Source organism: Pseudoliparis swirei, unplaced genomic scaffold (assembly GCF_029220125.1).
Source record: "Pseudoliparis swirei isolate HS2019 ecotype Mariana Trench unplaced genomic scaffold, NWPU_hadal_v1 hadal_25, whole genome shotgun sequence".
NCBI lineage: Eukaryota > Metazoa > Chordata > Actinopteri > Perciformes > Liparidae > Pseudoliparis > Pseudoliparis swirei.
The window spans coordinates 906,019-926,150 of record NW_026613261.1 but is presented as its reverse complement, the minus strand read 5'-3'; the positions used below and the strand labels follow the sequence as shown (position 1 = coordinate 926,150).

The window sequence follows — 20,132 nt, the reverse complement described above, 5'->3', positions numbered from 1 at the left end:
ACTTCCTGCCCACTACTTCCTGTCACTACTTCCTGTCATCTACTTCCTGTCCACTACGTCATGTCATATACTTCCTGTCCACTACTTCCTGTCCACTACTTCCTGTCCTCTACTCCCTGTCCTCTACTTCCTGTCCTCTACTCCCTGTCCTCTACTTCCTGTCCTCTCTGAAGGAAGCCTTGAGGCTTTAAGTTGATGTCTCTTCACCCAGCAGGAGAAAGGAGGCGCTTTCGGTGGAATGTTCAAGAAATCTCCCAAACCGCCTGAGGAGGTCAAATATAATCATATAATTCATATAATCCATATAATCCATATAATCTATATAATCCATTATCTTTGCCACACACGTCAACACCTGATTTCCCGCAGTAATAACTTGTTGTTGTTGTTTACTTTCAGGCTGCAGAGCCGCTGCACGGCGAGCTCTCCGCCAGCACGGACAGCCTATCGGTGAGTGGCGTCCCCGAGGAGGCGGGGCTTGCGTCCTGGGCTCTAACAGGATTGGTCTGATCTGCTTCTCCGCAGGAGAAAGGAGGCGTGTTCGGCGGACTCCTCAAGAAGACCCACAGGCCCAGAGAGGTGGGGGCTCGGCTTCTGCTCCTGTTGCCACGGCAACACATGAAGCGTCACCACCTTTCACGTCTCGTTTCAGGAAAACCTGTCGGCCCAGAAATCTCTTTCAGCGAGCAGCGACAGTCTGACTGACGGCGGCAGCACAAAGGTCTCCTTCTTCTTCTTCTTCTGCTTCTTCTTCTTCTTCTTCTGCTCTTCTTCTTCCTCTGCTTCTGCTTGTTCTTCTTCTTCTGCTTCTTTTGCTTCTTCTTCTGCTGCTTCTTCTTCTTCTTCCTCTTCTTTTTCTTCTTTTTCTTCTTTTTCTGCTTCTTCTCCTTCTTCTGCTCTTCTTCTTCTTCTGCTTCTTCTTCTTCTGCTCTTCTTCTTCTTCTGCTTCTTGTTCTTCTTCTGCTTCTTGTTCTTCTGCTTCTTCTTCTTCTGCTTCTGCTTGTTCTTCCTGTTCTTGTTCTTCTTCTTGTCCTCCTTGTCCTTCTCCTTGTTATTTTTGTCCTTCTTCTTCTTCTTCTTCTTCTTCTTCTTGTTCCCCTGTTCCTGGACCCGCGGCCAGCTGAGGAGTGAATCTCCTGACGTTGTTGACTCCTGTGTGCAGGAGAAAGGAGGCGGTGCGTTCGGCGCTCTGTTCAGGAAGTCTCCTCGAGCGGCGGAGGAAGTAAGAAGTCTCCTTCAGCTCCTCTTCACGTGTCTCCGTCGTCACGTTACCTCTGCACTCAGACAAACGAGATCCTGAATATTTACGTGTGAAAGAAGAGGAATTCTCCTCAAAAAAATTATACTTCTTTGTTAAATTGGGCACCTTCATTACCCACAATGCAACTCGGCTGAAGGAGCCTCGAGCTGCTCCCACATTTTTACATTGCCAGACATCAGCGCCAACGATTCCATAATAATATTATTAATAGTATTAATAATAATATTGATATTAACAATAATATTATTATTAATAATATTGATATTAATAATAATATTATTAATAGTATTAATGATGATTATTGATATTAATAATAATATTAATATTATTGATAATAATATTATTAATAATATAAATATTAATAATAGTATTAATAATTGTAATAATAGTATTATTATTAATAATAATAATATCCCCCCGAGGTATTTCTGATAGTTTATTGTGTTGCGGCAGGAAGCTCAGTCCACAGACGATGAACTCTCGGGCAGCAGAGAAGCTCTCAACGTCAAGGTGAGTGAATATAACTTCAATAACATATAATATATATATAATATATACAGGACTGTCTCAGAAAATTAGAATATTGTGATAAAGTTCTTTATTTTCTGTAATGCAATTAAAAAAACAAAAATATCATGCATTCTGGATTCATTACAAATCAACTGAAATATTGCAAGCCTTTTATTCTTTTAATATTGCTGATTATGGCTTACAGCTTAAGAAAACTCTAAAATCCTATCTCATAAAATTAGAATATTTCCTCAGACCAAGTTAAAAAAAAGATTTATAACAGCAAAACAAAATCAAACATTTGAAAATGTCCATTAATGCACTCAGTACTTGGTTGGGAATCCTTTTGCACGGATTACTGCATCAATGCGGCGTGGCATGGAGGCAATCAGCCTGTGGCATTGCTGAGGGTTTATGGATGCCCAGGATGCTTCAATAGCGGCCTTTAGCTCATTTGCATTGTTGGGTCTGGTGTCTTTCAGGAAAGGGCGGAGTCCCCGGTGAGCGAGCGTCACCACAACATGGCGGGGGAGGGGGGGGGGCTCTGAACCTGATGTCGTCACACTTCTTCTTCTGTGTTTCAGGAGCGAGAAGCTCGGGAGGAGCTGTCGGCTGGCGACGACCAGCCGGCCGAGAGCGCCGCCGCCGCCAAGGTGAGGAGGGGCGTGTCCGGAGCTGCACACGTCTGCAGAGGAACAACCGTTCACTGACGACCACCATCTTGTTGTTGTTGTTTATTTCAGGAGAAAAATATCTTCAGCAACATGTTCAAGAAGCCACAGAAACCAGCGGAGGACGAGGTGGCGTGACCGGAGTCCTGACATGTGGACGAGACGTCTTCACGGCTAACGCTTGGTGTTGCTTCCTGTTTGGCTTTCAGGAGCCGGAGGAGAAACCAGACGTCTGGTCATCCGGCAGCTGTGAGAATCTGTCTGACAACGTCCCAAAGGTCCTGATGCCACGACGTCACACCTGAGCTTCTTCTGGCCTGCATTTAGCTCTGAAATATATATATATATATTATATAACTATACAATATATATATATAATATATATATTTATATATATATATAAATAACTATGTATATATATATTGTATATATTATATATAGAGAGAGAAATAACTATATAAATATATATAAGATATATATATATATATATATTTATATAGATAAATATATATTTATATATAATAATAAAAAAATATATATTAGATTTATATTGCGCTTTATAATATTCTCAAAGACGCTTTAACAAAGTCGGGGGAAAACAGTGTGAGACAGACAGACAGGAGACGAACGACAATGAGCGACATACACAGAAACAATCACATACATACACATGGAGTGATGGAGTAATATATATATTTATATATGTGTGTATATATATTATAAATATACTATATATATATTATATATATATAGAAATAACTATATATATATATAATATTATTTGTATATTTAAATTTTTAAAAACTGTGTTTTCAGGAGAAGCGAGGGGGCCTGGCGGGTATCTTCAAAAGGTCCGTCAGCGTGGACGACTTGTTCGACGAGGTCAGCGTCTTTACTCTCATCGTTCATACTTCACACGAGGACACTTTTAGGAGCATTTCTGCTCCCGTTGTACTTCTACTCCTCTAAAGCTCGGAGGAAGCAGGGTTTGTATTTCGTGAAGTCGTTTGCCATCAGGAGGAGTTTAATTAGCCGAGTTGTGTTTGACCTCTGAGACCAGGAGGTGAACGACCTCCACGATCCTAAAGGAACTGTTCCCTCCAGGAGAAAGGACTGTTCAGTGGACTGAAGAGGAAAACACCCAAAGGCTCCGAGGCCGAGGTGAGTGAGTGAGTGTGTGTGAGTGTGTGAGTGAGTGTGTGTGTGAGTGTGAGTGAGTGTGTGAGTGTGAGTGTGTGAGTGAGTGTGTGTGTGAGTGTGAGTGAGTGAGTGTGTGAGTGTGTGAGTGAGTGAGTGTGTGAGTGTGTGAGTGTGAGTGAGTGTGAGTGAGTGTGTGAGTGTGAGTGAGTGTGAGTGAGTGTGTGAGTGAGTGTGAGTGAGTGTGTGAGTGAGTGTGTGAGTGAGTGTGTGTTTGTGAGTGTGTATGTTTGTGAGAGTGTGTGTGTGTTACATATTTCTTCTCGTGTCGCCGGCTCACGCCTCCGATGGTTACAACTTGAGAGTCCATCTGAACTCTCATGAGAACAAACTCCTTGTTCCTTCTCTCCGCTGAAGTGACTTCCTGTCTTCTACTTCCTCTCCTCTACTTCTTGTCTTTTACTTCCTGTCCTCTACTTCATGTCTTCTACTTACCATCCTCTACTTCCCATCCTCTACCTTCTGTCCTCTACTTCCTGTCCTCTACCTCCTGTTCTCTACTTCATGTCTTCTACTTCCTGTCCTCTACTTCATGTCTTCTACTTCCCGTCCTCTACCTTCTGTCCTCTACTTCCTGACCTCTACCTCCTGTTCTCTACTTCATGTCTTCTACTTCCCATCCTCTACCTTCTGTCCTCTACTTTCTGTCCTCTACTTCCTGTCCTCTACCGCCTGTTCTCTACTTCATGTCTTCTACTTCCCGTCCTCTACCTTCTGTCCTCTACTTCCTGTCCTCTACCTCCTGTTCTCTACTTCATGTCTTCTACTTCCCATTCTCTACTTCCCATCCTCTACCTTCTGTCCTCTGCTTCCTGTCCTATATTTCCTTTCCTCTATTTCCTCTCCTCTATTTAATTTCCCCTACTTCCTTTTCTCTACTTCCTGTCCTCTACTTCCTTTACTCTTTGGATTGTAATATCAGAAAATAAACTGTGATTCTAACACAACTTTATGTTTTCCTCCAGGACAGCGACGCCCAGAAGGAAGGACACGGCAACGCCCCCGGCAACGCCCCCGGCAACGCCAAGGTAATGACGAGCGGGTTCCCGAACCCCCCCCCAAAAATGAATTTCAGCTCAATAAAAGACAAACTGACGTTCATTTAAATGTTTAAGTGTTTATTTAAATGTGTAAGTGATGTTTATGTTTTCAGGAGAAAAGTATGCTAAGCGCGATGTTCAAGAAGACTCCTAAAGCCGCCGAGGACGAGGTGACGACCTCGACCCCGAAGGTCACGGCGCACAATCGCACCCAGATGTCACCTGTTCGTGTGTGTGTGTGTGTGTTTGTGTGTGTGTGTGTTTGTGTGTGTTCGTGTGTGTGTGTGTTTTTGTGTGTGTGTGTTCATGTGTGTGTGTGTGTTCATGTGTGTGTGTGTGTGTGTTCTTGTTGTGTGTTCAGGAGTCAAATGATGACAAGAAGTTATCTGCCAGCCGGGAAAATCTATTAGACACTTCAAAGGTACAAAATGTTCCTCTTGTTCTCCTTCCTTTTTCTTCTTCTTTTTGTTCCTCTTTTTGTTCTTCTTCTCCTTCTCGTTGTTGTTGTTGTTCTTCTCCTCCTTCTTCTTCTCCTTCCTTCTCAGTGATTGTTTCCTACGTTGCAGGAGAAGACTGGAGGACTCTCTGGGATCTTTAAGAAGTCTCCTAAACTGGCTCCACGCTCGGTCGCTAATCAGGTAAATGTGCTCCACATTAATAAAGACATGAAAAGATCAAAGGACCTCGTCTCCTGCTCTGGTCAACACGCCCAGGTGCATGCTGGTTAATGTTGTTCTGGTTCTCCAGGATCCTCTCCAGGACTCAAAGGATTTGTCTGCCAGCTGCGACAGTCTCACTGAGGTGAGAGCGCCACGCCTCGGCAACTTGTTGAGCAACTCTGGTACTGTCTGCAACTTGTTGAGCAACTCTGGTACTGTCTACAACTTGTTGAGCAACTCTGGTACTGTCTGCAACTTGTTGAGAAACTCTGGTACTGTCTACAACTTGTTGAGCAACTCTGGTACTGTCTGCAACTTGTTGAGCAACTCTGGTACTGTCTGCAACTTGTTGAGCAACTCTGGTACTGTCTGCAACTTGTTGAGCAACTCTGGTACTGTCTGCAACTTGTTGAGCAACTCTGGTACTGTCTGCAACTTGTTGAGCAACTCTGGTACTGTCTGCAACTTGTTGGGTCGTTATCTTTTCTCAGTGACGTTGACCGTACGTAGATTTTTAGATTTTAATGTATTTTTCAGCGATCACGTTTATATTTCTCAGGATGCTCCTCCGGCTGTCGGTGAAACGTCAACCAGCAACGACAACCTGTCCGAAGCAACGAGCACCCCGAAGGTGAGCCGGCCGAGAGGCGTTCACTCTGGTTGATTAGATTAGCTTCTTTTGTCTTTTTGGGACTTACATTAATTCTTTAGTTTGTTTGTTTTTAACAGGAGAAAACAACTGGGTTTTCTAATATGTTCAAGAAGACGCCGAAAACACAACAGGTACGATATTATTATCATTATTCTTATTATTATTACTGTTATCATTATTATTATCATTATTATTACTATTAATTTTATTATCATTCTTATTATTATCATTATTATTACTATTATTATTATTATTATTATTATTATCCTTCTTATTATTATAATTATATAGTCGTAATATTAGTGTTTGAGATTGTATTGAAAGTTTTAAAAGCATCAAAACATAATGCAAAAGTAAAGAAGATTTAAAAACGATAATAAAAAAACTGATTTAAAAGTTAAACAAATGGAATAAAAGTTTCTGATTTAATGAATAAATGTTTAATATCTTTGAATCTGGTTACATTTAAAGGCGGCAAATGGCGAGGACACGAAGGAGCCAGAAAGAGGCGGGCTGAAACGCAGGAGGACCATCAGGAGGAAGAAGCGAGTGAGTTGTTGTTGTTGTTGTTGTTTTTGTTGTTGTTGACTCTAAAGAAACGTCCAGAGACGTGACAGAAAGTCGCCGGAGCTAGTCAGCTGAACTTTGAGTCTCTTTCTTCTACTATTTGAGCTTATTATTTTATGTATTTTCTCGTTGACAACCTCTTGTTTTTGTTGTCTTGTTGTTGTTTTCTTAGGTTGTGTCATTCAGAGTCAAGAGAACTCTTCCCGAAATAACAAAACTCAATCGAACTTCGGAGGTACGTTCTCGCTCCGACTCGCCTCAAAGACCCGATGTGAACGTTTAATAATAAATAAAGTTTGTCCTCTTTTTAATTCATTATTATTATTATTATTATTATTATTATTATTATTATTATTATGTTTCTGTCCACAGAGATCGGATATGACGGCCATCATGGAGGAGTCCTTTGAGCTGCAGGAGCTGAACGTGGCACCGGTCAGCATAATTATATATTATACTATTATAATAATTATATATTATGCTATTATAATAATATATTATACTATTATAATAATAATATATTATACTATTATAATTATTATATATTATACTATTATAATAATATATTATACTATTATAATAATATATTATACTATTATAAAAATAATATATTATACTATTATAATTATTATATATTATACCATTATAATAATAATATATTATACTATAATAATAATAATATATTATACGATGATTATAATGGTATATTATACTATAATAATAATTATATATTATACTATGATTATAAGTATATATTATACTAATAATATATTATACTATAATAATAATATATTATACTATGATTATAAGTATATATTATACTATAATAATAATTATATATTATACTAATTATATATTATACTATAATAATAATTATATATATTGTCTTACCATGTTCATCCTGCTGTGTAGTCCGTTATCTGAATCGATTGACTCTAAATAAAAATAGAAGATTCACAAACTATGTTTACATGTTCAATGCATCACTATATTAGAAAACATCAGATGACTTAAGTTTATTTCGTATTGCAGCTTTCATAAAACAAATTATTTACAGGAATAAACACTTATAAATGAGAGCTTAAAGCTGTAAAAACAACCAATAAATATATAAACGGGCCCTATAAACACATTAGTTCTATAAATTCTGTAAAAATGTTTACAAACATAATTACAGGTGAGAATCTGCACAAAGAAAAAAACCTTTAAACTGTTGTTGTTGTTGTTGTTGTTCAGGAGAACCGAGTGGAGATCCAGCCTGTGGAGATGGCGGCTTATCCCACCGAAGAAAACCCTCTTACCTCTGAACAGGTGCATTCTGGGACACGGGTCTCCTTTTCTTTCTTTTTTATGTCGTGAATTCTGAATATTATTGATCTTGTTTCTATGAGTTCACTGACGACGGTCTCTTTTTGTTTACTCCAGGAAACCGACGATGACCTGATGGACTGGTGGAACACGGTCAAAGGTCGAGATGCGTTCATGTTCAGGACGTTTATTTCAATATAAAGTGATGAGCAACATAACTCTTTCTGTACCTGCAGGCTGGGCCGAGTGGAACGAGGCGTCTCACCTCCAGGAGGGCGACGAGCAGATGTGAGCGCCGCTCGTCTCTTTGTTGACCTTCATTGCTACGTTCACTGAACGTGTCGCTTCACTTTCTCAGGATTATGTCCTCAAAGGAGATCCACGTCTACTTCAGGCCGTTTGAGTAACCAAACTAAACTTTGACAGAACATCGTAGTAATAATAATAATGAATATTTTTTAAATCTTTCAAAGATTTTTCACTGCAAAGATCTCAAGACCATAATGGCCAAGTTTGGAATGATCCGGCTTTAATGTCTAGGAGGAGTTGACTGTTTTACAACCCTCCAAAATGTGAAAAAAAGCAGATATTGAGCGATTTATTGCAGCGCCCCCTAGTGTTCAAATATTATGGAAACATGAGGGTAGGTTAAGGGATGCCATGTGGACATAGCAGAGCAATTTAGCGAAGAAGTGATTTGGAAGTTAGGTGTCTTTACACATTAGGCCACACCCCTTGGATGTTCGTTGGTCCATATTCTCTGAACGCAATGAGGTATCAACAATCTTTCAAACATTTTTGATAATATTGAACCAATAATGAACCATACAAAGTTTTGTATGATTCTGACTCAGCGTTTGGGAGGAGTTGAAATAATATTTTTTTTTACAAAATACAAAACGGCGGAAAATCGAAGAAGGCGGAGCTTTGGGGTGATATTGGCAATTTTGTTGAGACGGTCCAGGCGGACATGAATGACAAATATCAAGTCAATCGTGATTGGGGGAAAAGTCGTGGGTATGAAAACTCTAGGGGGCGCTAGAGAGAGAATTCCTTAAACTAATACGAAAACTCAAAGATTACAAAATATTTCACCGGTCCTGATCTGCCTTCCTTTTCTTGCTTCTTTTTCTACCATCCTTGCCACCTTTCCTTCCTTCCTTCCCTCCTTGCCTGCCTAGCTTCCTTGCCACCTTTTCTTCCCCCTTTCCTGCCTTGCCTCTTTGCCTTCCTTTCCTTCCTTACTTCTCCCTCTCCTTTCCTACCTTCCTTTTCTCCTTCTTTTTCTACCCTCCTTGCCACCTTCCTTCCCTCCTTGCCTTGCTTCCTTCCTACCTTTCTTTCCTCCCTTCCTGCTTTGCCTCCTTTCCTTCCTTTCTTACCTACCTTTTACAATGAAGGAAGGAAGGAAGGAAGGGAGGCAAGGAAGGTACTGCAAGCTTTTTAAAGTTGAAGATTTTCTCCATAGGATCTAGTGAATAAAAAACCCCATAAAAAGATTTAAAAATACCCACATTTGATAGGTTATGAATATGAAGTGACCTCGCGTCCTGAAGGAGACGAGTGTGTGAAGTGACCTCGCGCCCTGAAGGAGACGAGTGTGTGAAGTGACCTCGCGCCCTGAAGGAGACGAGTGTGTGAAGTGACCTCGCGCCCTGAAGGAGACGAGTGTGTGAAGTGACCTCGCGCCCTGAAGGAGACGAGTGTGTGATATGACCTCGCGTCCTGAAGGAGACGAGTGTGTGAAGTGACCTCGCGCCCTGAAGGAGACGAGTGTGTGAAGTGACCTCGCGTCCTGAAGGAGACGAGTGTGTGAAGTGACCTCGCGCCCTGAAGGAGACGAGTGTGTGAAGTGACCTCGCGCCCTGAAGGAGACGAGTGTGTGATATGACCTCGCGTCCTGAAGGAGACGAGTGTGTGAAGTGTGTCCTGAAGGAGACGAGTGTGTGAAGTGCGTCCTGAAGGAGGCGAGTGTCCCCTGTGTCCTGAAGGAGACGAGTGTGTGAAGTGCGTCCTGAAGGAGACTAGTGTCCCCTGCGTCCTGAAGGAGACGAGTGTCCCCTGCGCCCTGAAGGAGACGAGTGTCCACTGCGTCCTGAAGGAGACGAGTGTCCCCTGCGTCCTGAAGGAGACGAGTGTCCCCTGCATCCTGAAGGAGACGAGTGTCCCCTGCGTCCTGAAGGAGACGAGTGTCCCCTGCGCCCTGAAGGAGACGAGTGTCCCCTGCGCCCTGAAGGAGACGAGTGTCCCCTGCGTCCTGAAGGAGACGAGTGTCCCCTGAAGGAGACGAGTGTCCCCTGCGTCCTGAAGGAGACGAGTGTCCCCTGCGTCCTGAAGGAGACGAGTGTCCCCTGCCTCCTGAAGGAGACGAGTGTCCCCTGCGTCCTGAAGGAGACGAGTGTCCCCTGCGTCCTGAAGGAGACGAGTGTCCCCTGTGTCCTGAAGGAGACGAGTGTCCCCTGCGCCCTGAAGGAGACGAGTGTCCCCTGAAGGAGACGAGTGTCCCCTGCGTCCTGAAGGAGACGAGTGTCCCCTGCGTCCTCCAGGCTGATGCAGCAGGCGGCGGACCGCGTCTACATGGCGGCGCGTCTGTTCGTGCGCCTGTTCAACCGGCGCGGCGCGTTGCTGCAGCGCCGCATCCTGGAGCTGCTCGCCATGGCGGACGCCGCGGACGAGTTCCACAAGAAGACGGTGCAGGCGGCGGTGGGCGGCGGCGTGGCGAGCATCGCCGGCAGCATCGCCACCATCACGGGCCTCATCCTGGCGCCCTTCACCTTCGGCGCCTCCATCATCGTCACGGCGGTGGGCATCGGCGTGGCGACGGCCGGCAGCATCACGTCGGCCACGGCCAACATCACCGACACGGTGCGCTCCAACATGGAGCGCAAGAGGCTGGAGAAGATGATCCAGGGTTACCAGGACGACATCAAAGACATCCGGCAGTGCCTGGAGTTCGTCCAGGTGGGTTCTAGTGTTTTAGTGTTCTGTTGTTCTAGCGTTCTAGTGTTCTAGTTCATCCAGGTGGGTTCTGTTGCTCTAGCGTTCTAGTGTTCTAGTTCGTCCAGGTGGGTTCTGTTGCTCTAGCGTTCTAGTGTTCTAGTTCGTCCAGGTGGGTTCTGTTGCTCTAGTGTTCTAGTTTGTCCAGGTGGGTTCTGTTGTTCTAGTGTTCTAGCGTTCTAGTTCATCCAGGTGGGTTCTGTTGTTCTAGTGTTCTAGTGTTCGTCCAGGTGGGTTCTGTTGCTCTAGTGTTCTAGTGTTCTAGTTCATCCAGGTGGGTTCTGTTGTTCTAGTGTTCTAGTGTTCTAGTTCGTCCAGGTGGGTTCTGTTGTTCTAGTGTTCTAGCATTCTAGTTCATCCAGGTGGGTTCTGTTGTTCTAGTGTTCTAGTGTTCGTCCAGGTGGGTTCTGTTGCTCTAGTGTTCTAGTGTTCTAGTTCATCCAGGTGGGTTCTGTTGTTCTAGTGTTCTAGTGTTCTAGTTCGTCCAGGTGGGTTCTGTTGGTCTAGCGTTCTAGTTCGTCCAGGTGGGTTCTGTTGTTCTAGTGTTCTAGCGTTCTAGTTCATCCAGGTGGGTTCTGTTGTTCTAGTGTTCGTCCAGGTGGGTTCTGTTGCTCTAGCGTTCTAGTGTTCTAGTTCATCCAGGTGGGTTCTGTTGTTCTAGTGTTCTAGTGTTCTAGTTCGTCCAGGTGGGTTCTGTTGCTCTAGCGTTCTAGTGTTCTAGTTCATCCAGGTGGGTTCTGTTGTTCTAGTGTTCTAGTTCGTCCAGGTGGGTTCTGTTGTTCTAGTGTTCTAGTGTTCGTCCAGGTGGGTTCTGTTGCTCTAGCGTTCTAGTGTTCTAGTTCGTCCAGGTGGATTCTGTTGCTCTAGTGTTCTAGTTCGTCCAGGTGGGTTCTGTTGCTCTAGCGTTCTAGTGTTCTAGTTCATCCAGGTGGGTTCTGTTGCTCTAGCGTTCTAGTGTTCTAGTTCGTCCAGGTGGATTCTGTTGCTCTAGTGTTCTAGTTCATCCAGGTGGGTTCTGTTGTTCTAGTGTTCTAGTGTTCGTCCAGGTGGGTTCTGTTGCTCTAGCGTTCTAGTGTTCTAGTTCGTCCAGGTGGATTCTGTTGCTCTAGTGTTCTAGTTCGTCCAGGTGGGTTCTGTTGTTCTAGTGTTCTAAGCGTTCTAGTTCATCCAGGTGGGTTCTGTTGTTCTAGTGTTCGTCCAGGTGGGTTCTGTTGCTCTAGTGTTCTAGTGTTCTAGTTCATCCAGGTGGGTTATGTTGTTCTAGTGTTCTAGTTCGTCCAGGTGGGTTCTGTTGTTCTAGTGTTCTTGCGTTCTAGTTCATCCAGGTGGGTTCTGTTGTTCTAGTGTTCTAGTGTTCGTCCAGGTGGGTTCTGTTGCTCTAGTGTTCTAGTGTTCTAGTTCATCCAGGTGGGTTCTGTTGTTCTAGTGTTCTAGTGTTCTAGTTCGTCCATGTGGGTTCTGTTGTTCTAGCGTTCTAGTTCGTCCAGGTGGGTTCTGTTGTTCTAGTGTTCTAGCGTTCTAGTTCATCCAGGTGGGTTCTGTTGTTCTAGTGTTCTAGTGTTCGTCCAGGTGGGTTCTGTTGCTCTAGCGTTCTAGTGTTCTAGTTCATCCAGGTGGGTTCTGTTGTTCTAGTGTTCTAGTGTTCTAGTTCATCCAGGTGGGTTCTGTTGTTCTAGTGTTCTAGTGTTCTAGTTCATCCAGGTGGGTTCTGTTGCTCTAGCGTTCTAGTGTTCTAGTTCATCCAGGTGGGTTCTGTTGCTCTAGCGTTCTAGTGTTCTAGTTCGTCCAGGTGGGTTCTGTTGCTCTAGCGTTCTAGTGTTCTAGTTCATCCAGGTGGGTTCTGTTGCTCTAGCGTTCTAGTGTTCTAGTTCATCCAGATGGGTTCTGTTGCTCTAGCGTTCTAGTGTTCTAGTTCGTCCAGGTGGGTTCTGTTGCTCTAGCGTTCTAGTGTTCTAGTTCATCCAGGTGGGTTCTGTTGTTCTAGTGTTCTAGTTCGTCCAGGTGGGTTCTGTTGTTCTAGTGTTCTAGTGTTCGTCCAGGTGGGTTCTGTTGCTCTAGCGTTCTAGTGTTCTAGTTCGTCCAGGTGGATTCTGTTGCTCTAGTGTTCTAGTTCGTCCAGGTGGGTTCTGTTGCTCTAGCGTTCTAGTGTTCTAGTTCATCCAGGTGGGTTCTGTTGCTCTAGCGTTCTAGTGTTCTAGTTCGTCCAGGTGGATTCTGTTGCTCTAGTGTTCTAGTTCATCCAGGTGGGTTCTGTTGTTCTAGTGTTCTAGTGTTCGTCCAGGTGGGTTCTGTTGCTCTAGCGTTCTAGTGTTCTAGTTCGTCCAGGTGGATTCTGTTGCTCTAGTGTTCTAGTTCGTCCAGGTGGGTTCTGTTGTTCTAGTGTTCTAAGCGTTCTAGTTCATCCAGGTGGGTTCTGTTGTTCTAGTGTTCGTCCAGGTGGGTTCTGTTGCTCTAGTGTTCTAGTGTTCTAGTTCATCCAGGTGGGTTATGTTGTTCTAGTGTTCTAGTTCGTCCAGGTGGGTTCTGTTGTTCTAGTGTTCTTGCGTTCTAGTTCATCCAGGTGGGTTCTGTTGTTCTAGTGTTCTAGTGTTCGTCCAGGTGGGTTCTGTTGCTCTAGTGTTCTAGTGTTCTAGTTCATCCAGGTGGGTTCTGTTGTTCTAGTGTTCTAGTGTTCTAGTTCGTCCATGTGGGTTCTGTTGTTCTAGCGTTCTAGTTCGTCCAGGTGGGTTCTGTTGTTCTAGTGTTCTAGCGTTCTAGTTCATCCAGGTGGGTTCTGTTGTTCTAGTGTTCTAGTGTTCGTCCAGGTGGGTTCTGTTGCTCTAGCGTTCTAGTGTTCTAGTTCATCCAGGTGGGTTCTGTTGTTCTAGTGTTCTAGTGTTCTAGTTCATCCAGGTGGGTTCTGTTGTTCTAGTGTTCTAGTGTTCTAGTTCATCCAGGTGGGTTCTGTTGCTCTAGCGTTCTAGTGTTCTAGTTCATCCAGGTGGGTTCTGTTGCTCTAGCGTTCTAGTGTTCTAGTTCGTCCAGGTGGGTTCTGTTGCTCTAGCGTTCTAGTGTTCTAGTTCATCCAGGTGGGTTCTGTTGCTCTAGCGTTCTAGTGTTCTAGTTCATCCAGATGGGTTCTGTTGCTCTAGCGTTCTAGTGTTCTAGTTCATCCAGGTGGGTTCTGTTGCTCTAGCGTTCTAGTGTTCTAGTTCGTCCAGGTGGGTTCTGTTGCTCTAGTGTTCTAGTTCGTCCAGGTGGGTTCTGTTGTTCTAGTGTTCTAGCGTTCTAGTTCATCCAGGTGGGTTCTGTTGTTCTAGTGTTCTAGTGTTCGTCCAGGTTGGTTCTGTTGCTCTAGTGTTCTAGCGTTCTAGTTCATCCAGGTGGGTTCTGTTCTAGTGTTCTAGTTCGTCCAGGTGGGTTCTGTTGTTCTAGTGTTCTAGTTCATCCAGGTGGGTTCTGTTGTTCTAGTGTTCTAGTGTTCTAGTTCATCCAGGTGGGTTCTGTTCTAGTGTTCTAGTGTTCTAGTTCATCCAGGTGGGTTCTGTTCTAGTGTTCTAGTGTTCTAGTTCGTCCAGGTGGGTTCTGTTGTTCTAGTGTTCTAGCGTTCTAGTTCATCCAGGTGGGTTCTGTTGTTCTAGTGTTCTAGTGTTCTAGTTCATCCAGGTGGGTTCTGTTGCTCTAGTGTTCTAGTGTTCTAGTTCATCCAGGTGGGTTCTGTTCTAGTGTTCTAGTTCGTCCAGGTGGGTTCTGTTGTTCTAGTGTTCTAGTGTTCTAGTTCGTCCAGGTGGGTTCTGTTGTTCTATTGTTCTAGCGTTCTAGTTCATCCAGGTGGGTTCTGTTGTTCTAGTGTTCTAGTGTTCGTCCAGGTGGGTTCTGTTGTTCTAGTGTTCTAGTGTTCTAGTTCGTCCAGGTGGGTTCTGTTGTTCTAGCGTTCAAGCGTTCTAGTTCGTCCAGGTGGGTTCTGTTGTTCTAGCGTTCTAGTGTTCTATTGTTCTATTGTTCCAGTGTTCTAGTTCGTCCAGGTGGGTTCTGTTGTTCTAGCGTTCTAGTGTTCTAGTGTTCGTCCAGGTGGGTTCTGTTGTTCTAGCATTCTAGTTTTCTAGTGTTCTAGCGTTCGTCCAGGTGGGTTCTGTTGTTCTAGCGTTCTAGTGTTCTAGTGTTCGTCCAGGTGGGTTCTGTTGTTCTAGCGTTCTAGTGTTCTAGTGTTCGTCCAGGTGGGTTCTGTTGTTCTAGTGTTCTAGCATTCTAGTTCATCCAGGTGGGTTCTGTTGTTCTAGTGTTCTAGTGTTCTGTTGTTCTAGTGTTCTAGCGTTCTGTTGTTCTAGAGTTCTAGTGTTCTAGCGTTCTGTTGTTCTGTTGTTCTAGCGTTCTATTGTTCTAGTTCGTCCATGTGGGTTCTGTTGTTCTAGCATTCTAGTGTTCCAGTGTTTTGTTGTTCTAGCGTTCTGTTGTTCTCATGTTCTAGTGTTCTGTTGTTCTAGTGTTCTCATGTTCTGTTGTTCTAGTGTTCTAGTGTTCTATTGTTCTAGTGTTATGTTGTTCTAGTGTTCTAGTGTTCCAGTGTTCTAGTGTTCTATTGATCTAGTGTTCTGGTGTTCTAGTGTTCTAGTGTTCTAGTGTTCTGTTGTTCTATTGATCTAGTGTTCTAGCGTTCTATTGATCTAGTGTTCTATTGTTCTAGCGTTCTAGTGTTCTATTGTTCTAGCGTTCTATTGTTCTAGTGTTCTGTTCTAGCGTTCTAGTGTTCTATTGTTCTAGTTCGTCCAGGTGGGTTCTAGTGTTCCAGTGTTCTAGTGTTCTATTGTTCTAGTTCGTCCAGGTGGGTTCTAGTGTTCTAGTTTGTCCAGGTGAGGTTCTATTGTTCTAGTGTTCCATTGTTCTATTGTTTGTGTTCTAGTGTTCTATTGTTCCAGTGTTCTAGTGTTCTAGTTCATCCAGGTGAGTCGAGTTCTAAGAGTTTAATCACGAGAAGAAACATCAGAACATCAACTATTATTATATCTGTGGTTATTTAGTGATATTACATCGTTTTGAACAACTATTAACGATAATATAATTCAAAATTATATTTATAGATTTTATTTTGTGTACCTAGTTCAGGAAGTACAGATAGAACACAACAACAACCAAGAACAAGAACAACAACTACACAATATTAAAGCTGCGAGCAGCGTTGAACGGGTCCTCGCTCATCTGCGCCGGTCGGGGGCGCCGGCGAGACGCCGGCCCGCTCGGCCGAGGACGCAGGCCGTGACTTGTAACGAGCACGACAAGTTTGGGGCAGATTCGACAAAGTCCAGTTTAGCCACATATTCATGCATCATGTGGCCCTAAGTGTCGACCACGTCATGAAATTCAATGTAAAAAAGAAAGAAAAGCTGTCTTGTCCTGGGATCGAACACAGATCTCTGGGTGTCCAGTCAAACACTTAACCTGCTGAGCTATAGATCTGGTTAGATTACAGGCAGCCATCGGGGGTGACATTATTTTGGGTAGGACAAGTTTGGGGCAGATTGAATAAAGTCCAGTTGAGCCAGTAGGTGGCGCTTTGAGTCTGTGAACGTATCCATGCATTATATGTCTCTAAGTGAAGTGTAGACCACGTCATGTAAATTAAATGTAAAAAAACCCGATAACATTATTTTTGCCTTAGCCTGGAATCAAAAACAAGTCTCTGTGTCACTAGGCAAGCACCTATTGCTCTGCAACACTGATTAGATGTAATTGCATCAGCGGTAGGGGTTAACATTATTGTAAAAGTGAATAAATTATGGTTATTTTACATTTTAATAGGTGCTCCTATAAAAAATGTGTTTCTTTCTTCATGTGAATGTGTTCAAGCCTTGACTGGCATCATGCATGATTTGTTTTGGAAGGAATGGATGAGTTTAAGCAATAGTTTTTAACATAAAGAAATCACAGAAAGTAGGCAATTATTGGCAGTGACAAAATGTCAATTTCCTACGGACGAAAAGTCCTTTTCTTTTCTTCGTGTTCATTGTTCAAGTCTTGAGATTCTCGAAAACTTATTTGTGCCGATTCTGTTGGCGTTTTGTGGGAAAAATCCCAAGATGTATAAAGTAAAAAATGGCAAATTCAAGCAAAAAAACGGCCAACTTTGGCAAATTATTGTAGCGCCCCCTATTGTTCAAATTTCACGACATTTGCGGTATATGTTCTAGGCTACATTCTGTGCATATCCTGTAAGTTTGGATTTTTTTGTCCCAATATTGTTGGGGTTATGAGCATTACAAAACAAGACACGCCCCTAAAATGTTCGTTGGGCCATAGATGCTTAACACAATGAGATATTTCAAAAAAGATGGTAGATCTTAGGTGATATAGCTTCTATAATCATTATCTCCATAAGGTTTGGTATGAATCAGACCCAGCATGTAGGAGAAGTTGCCACGTATGTGTTTGTCACAAAATTCAAAATGGCCGAAAATATTTGTAGGCGGAGCTTAGGGGTCTGAGAGGCTCTTTTGTAAAGCAGGTCCAAGTGGACATGTGTGACGAATTTCAAGTCAATCAGACATTCTGGCTGAGGGGCGTCGCCGGTCAAACTTTGAGGTGGCGCTAGAGAGCCATTTTTGAAACCCGAATTTTGAGGTCAGAGGCATACGTCTAGTTTCACCAATCCTGACAAGCTTGCCAAATTTGGTGAGTTTTGGGGTATGATGCGTACCCCCAATATGCAAAGAGTAAAAATAAAAAGCGGAAGAATAAGAATAAGAATCCTAACAATTTCAATAGGGTCCTTTAGGACCCTAATTAAATTATCATAATTTGACATCAGGGCAACATTCTAGTCCTTGGGGGCAGTTTAGCCCTCGAGGGTTGATTCTAAATAAAGATCTCCCCCTCCCTCCCGTGCTCCCTCAGGCGGGCATGGACACCCTCCAGGAGTGGGACTTTGAGAAGTTCTCTGAGAGCGTGGCGAAGAAGGCGATGAACCACAACCTGAAGCACGTGATGAAGGAGGGCGGCCGGGCGGGCAAGGCGCTGATGATCAACACGGACAAGCTCATCAGCACCGTGCAGGTGCTGGGCGTGGCGGGCGGCGCCGCCAAGGCGGTGCAGGCCATCAGCATCACCACGGGCGTCATGTCAGCGCTCTTCCTCGCGCTGGACGTCTTCTTCCTCGCCAAGGACTCCCACGAGCTGCGCAAGGGCGCCAAGACCAAGTTCGCCACCAAGATCCGTGACGTGTGCAAAGAGCTGCAGGACGGCCTGCTGGAGCTGAACCGCGTGAAGACCGCGCTGCAGAAGACCATGGACGGCATTGAGGTGGAGGAGTACGAGGAGGTGCAGGAGGTGGAGGAGGAGGTGGACGACGACGACGAAGACGAGTCGGACCCGCGCAAGCTGGCGGAACAGGACCTCCTGGAGGAGAAGCTGGACAGGAAGGTGGAGGAGGAGAAGAAGAAGAAGAGCAAAGAGATGGAGAAGAAGGACAAAGAGGAGGTGGAGGAGGAGAAGGAGAAGAAGAAGAAGAGCAAAGAGATGGAGAAGGACAAAGAGGAGGTGGAGGAGGAGAAGAAGAGCAAAGAGATGGAGAAGGACAAAGAGGAGGTGGAGGAGGAGAAGAAGAAGAAGAGCAAAGAGATGGAGAAGAAGGACAAAGAGGAGGTGGAGGAGGGAAAGAAGGAGAAAGAGATGGAGAAGAAGGACAAAGAGGAGGTGGAGGAGGAGAAGAAGAAGAAGAGCAAAGAGATGGAGAAGAAGGACAAAGAGGAGGTGGAGGAGGAAAGAAGGAGAAAAGAAGAAGAGCAAAGAGATGGAGAAGAAGGACAAAGAGGAGGTGGAGGAGGGAAAGAAGGAGAAAAAGAAGAAGAGCAAAGAGATGGAGAAGAAGGACAAAGAGGAGGTGGAGGAGGGAAAGAAGGAGAAAAAGAAGAAGAAGAGCAAAGAGATGGAGAAGAAGGACAAAGAGGAGGTGGAGGAGGGAAAGAAGGAGAAAAAGAAGAAGAGCAAAGAGATGGAGAAGAAGGACAAAGAGGAGGTGGAGGAGGGAAAGAAGGAGAAAAAGAAGAAGAGCAAAGAGATGGAGAAGAAGGACAAAGAGGAGGTGGAGGAGGGAAAGAAGGAGAAAAAGAAGGGCAAGAGCGAAGAAGAAGAGGAGGTCAAAGAGGTCAATGAAGTCGTAAAAGAACGACCTCCAAAAGGAAAGAAGGACAAAGAAGCCGAGAACCAACTCACCGCTGGAAAAGAGAAGCAGGAGAATGAGCGAGGCCCAGAGGACGGGAGGAACCACAAGATGAACCGAACGGGGGAGAAGAGTGGGAGGAAGACGGAGGAGGAGGAGGAGGAGGAGGAGGAGGAGGAGGAGAGGAAGAGGGGAGGCGAGGTGAGGCCCGAGTGGAGAGCGGCGGGAGGAGAGAGCGCCGAGGGACGACCACCCGGGAGCCACCGGGACACGAAGGAAACCGAGAAGAGGAGCTGGAGGAGGAAGGAGGAGGAGGAGGAGGAGGAGAGGAAAGAAGGAGGGAGGGGGTCGAAAAGGGAAGAGGGGAGGAAGTCTCACTGGAGAGAAGGAGAAGAGGCGGAGAGGGAGCGGGGGGGCAGACGGGAAGAATCTGACTCCCAGAGGAGTTGCCATGGAGATGGAGGAGGAGGAGGAGGCAGGGTTGAGAGCGCGAGGAGGAGGTTTGAGAGAGCAGAAGGAGAGGGGGAGAAGAGGAAGGAGGAAGGAGAGAGGAGAGGAAGTGACCGAGAGAGGAGAGGAAGTGACCGAGAGAAGACAGGAAGTGGCCGAGAGAGGACAGGAAGTGACCGAGAGAGGACAGGAAGTGACAGGGAGCGTGACCACGCCCACCGGCGGTCTCGCCGAGCCTCCAAGGCGCTGCAGGAAGACGGTCTGAACATTTAGTTTTTAATGATGACGTCATCGCGGTTCAGACAGGAAGTGGCCCAGAGTGATGACATCATCGCGGTTCAGACAGGAAGTGGCCCAGAGCGATGACGTCATCGCGGTTCAGACAGTAAAAGAAGCTTAAATAGTTTTCTGACGAGAAGTAAAGAAGATTCTGTAACTTTATTTGTTTGTCTTTTTGGATTCTAACACTACGACTTGTCAGTCAGACTTTTATTAAAATTTTCCATACAGGAAAAATATGAAAACATTCGTCTGAAGCTCTAATAATAATAATTTGAATCAGACTTCCTGCAACGTGTTGACCTGATGACGACTTTAGTGATTGAGTTAATATGTTGAGATGAAGCGAACACATTTCAATGAGTTTATAGAGTTTATATCCTCTGGCTTCTGTTCCATGTTGAGCCTCT

At 44.5% G+C, this 20,132-nt stretch overlaps 1 protein-coding gene across 1 annotated transcript in view; it reads left to right on the top strand.

Moving 5' to 3' along the window:
* The window catches only part of LOC130190905 (uncharacterized), a gene marked incomplete at its 3' end in the record, with an annotated part of 28,743 nt that extends 10,168 nt beyond the window's left edge, over window positions 1–18,575 (top strand). Inside the window, exons 6-32 of the mRNA XM_056410509.1 lie at window positions 215–271; window positions 400–450; window positions 526–579; window positions 653–721; window positions 1,163–1,222; window positions 1,715–1,771; window positions 2,254–2,271; window positions 2,356–2,424; window positions 2,515–2,571; window positions 2,652–2,720; window positions 3,259–3,324; window positions 3,547–3,603; window positions 4,605–4,667; window positions 4,793–4,870; window positions 5,041–5,100; window positions 5,246–5,317; window positions 5,427–5,480; window positions 5,898–5,969; window positions 6,068–6,121; window positions 6,462–6,539; window positions 6,730–6,792; window positions 6,930–6,992; window positions 7,794–7,868; window positions 7,983–8,025; window positions 8,102–8,153; window positions 10,412–10,826; window positions 17,730–18,575. Of these exons, the coding sequence (XP_056266484.1) occupies window positions 215–271; window positions 400–450; window positions 526–579; window positions 653–721; window positions 1,163–1,222; window positions 1,715–1,771; window positions 2,254–2,271; window positions 2,356–2,424; window positions 2,515–2,571; window positions 2,652–2,720; window positions 3,259–3,324; window positions 3,547–3,603; window positions 4,605–4,667; window positions 4,793–4,870; window positions 5,041–5,100; window positions 5,246–5,317; window positions 5,427–5,480; window positions 5,898–5,969; window positions 6,068–6,121; window positions 6,462–6,539; window positions 6,730–6,792; window positions 6,930–6,992; window positions 7,794–7,868; window positions 7,983–8,025; window positions 8,102–8,153; window positions 10,412–10,826; window positions 17,730–18,575 (2,772 nt within the window). The remainder of the gene's footprint in view (window positions 1–214; window positions 272–399; window positions 451–525; window positions 580–652; window positions 722–1,162; window positions 1,223–1,714; window positions 1,772–2,253; window positions 2,272–2,355; window positions 2,425–2,514; window positions 2,572–2,651; window positions 2,721–3,258; window positions 3,325–3,546; window positions 3,604–4,604; window positions 4,668–4,792; window positions 4,871–5,040; window positions 5,101–5,245; window positions 5,318–5,426; window positions 5,481–5,897; window positions 5,970–6,067; window positions 6,122–6,461; window positions 6,540–6,729; window positions 6,793–6,929; window positions 6,993–7,793; window positions 7,869–7,982; window positions 8,026–8,101; window positions 8,154–10,411; window positions 10,827–17,729) is intronic.
* Window positions 18,576–20,132: the final 1,557 nt, after the last annotated feature.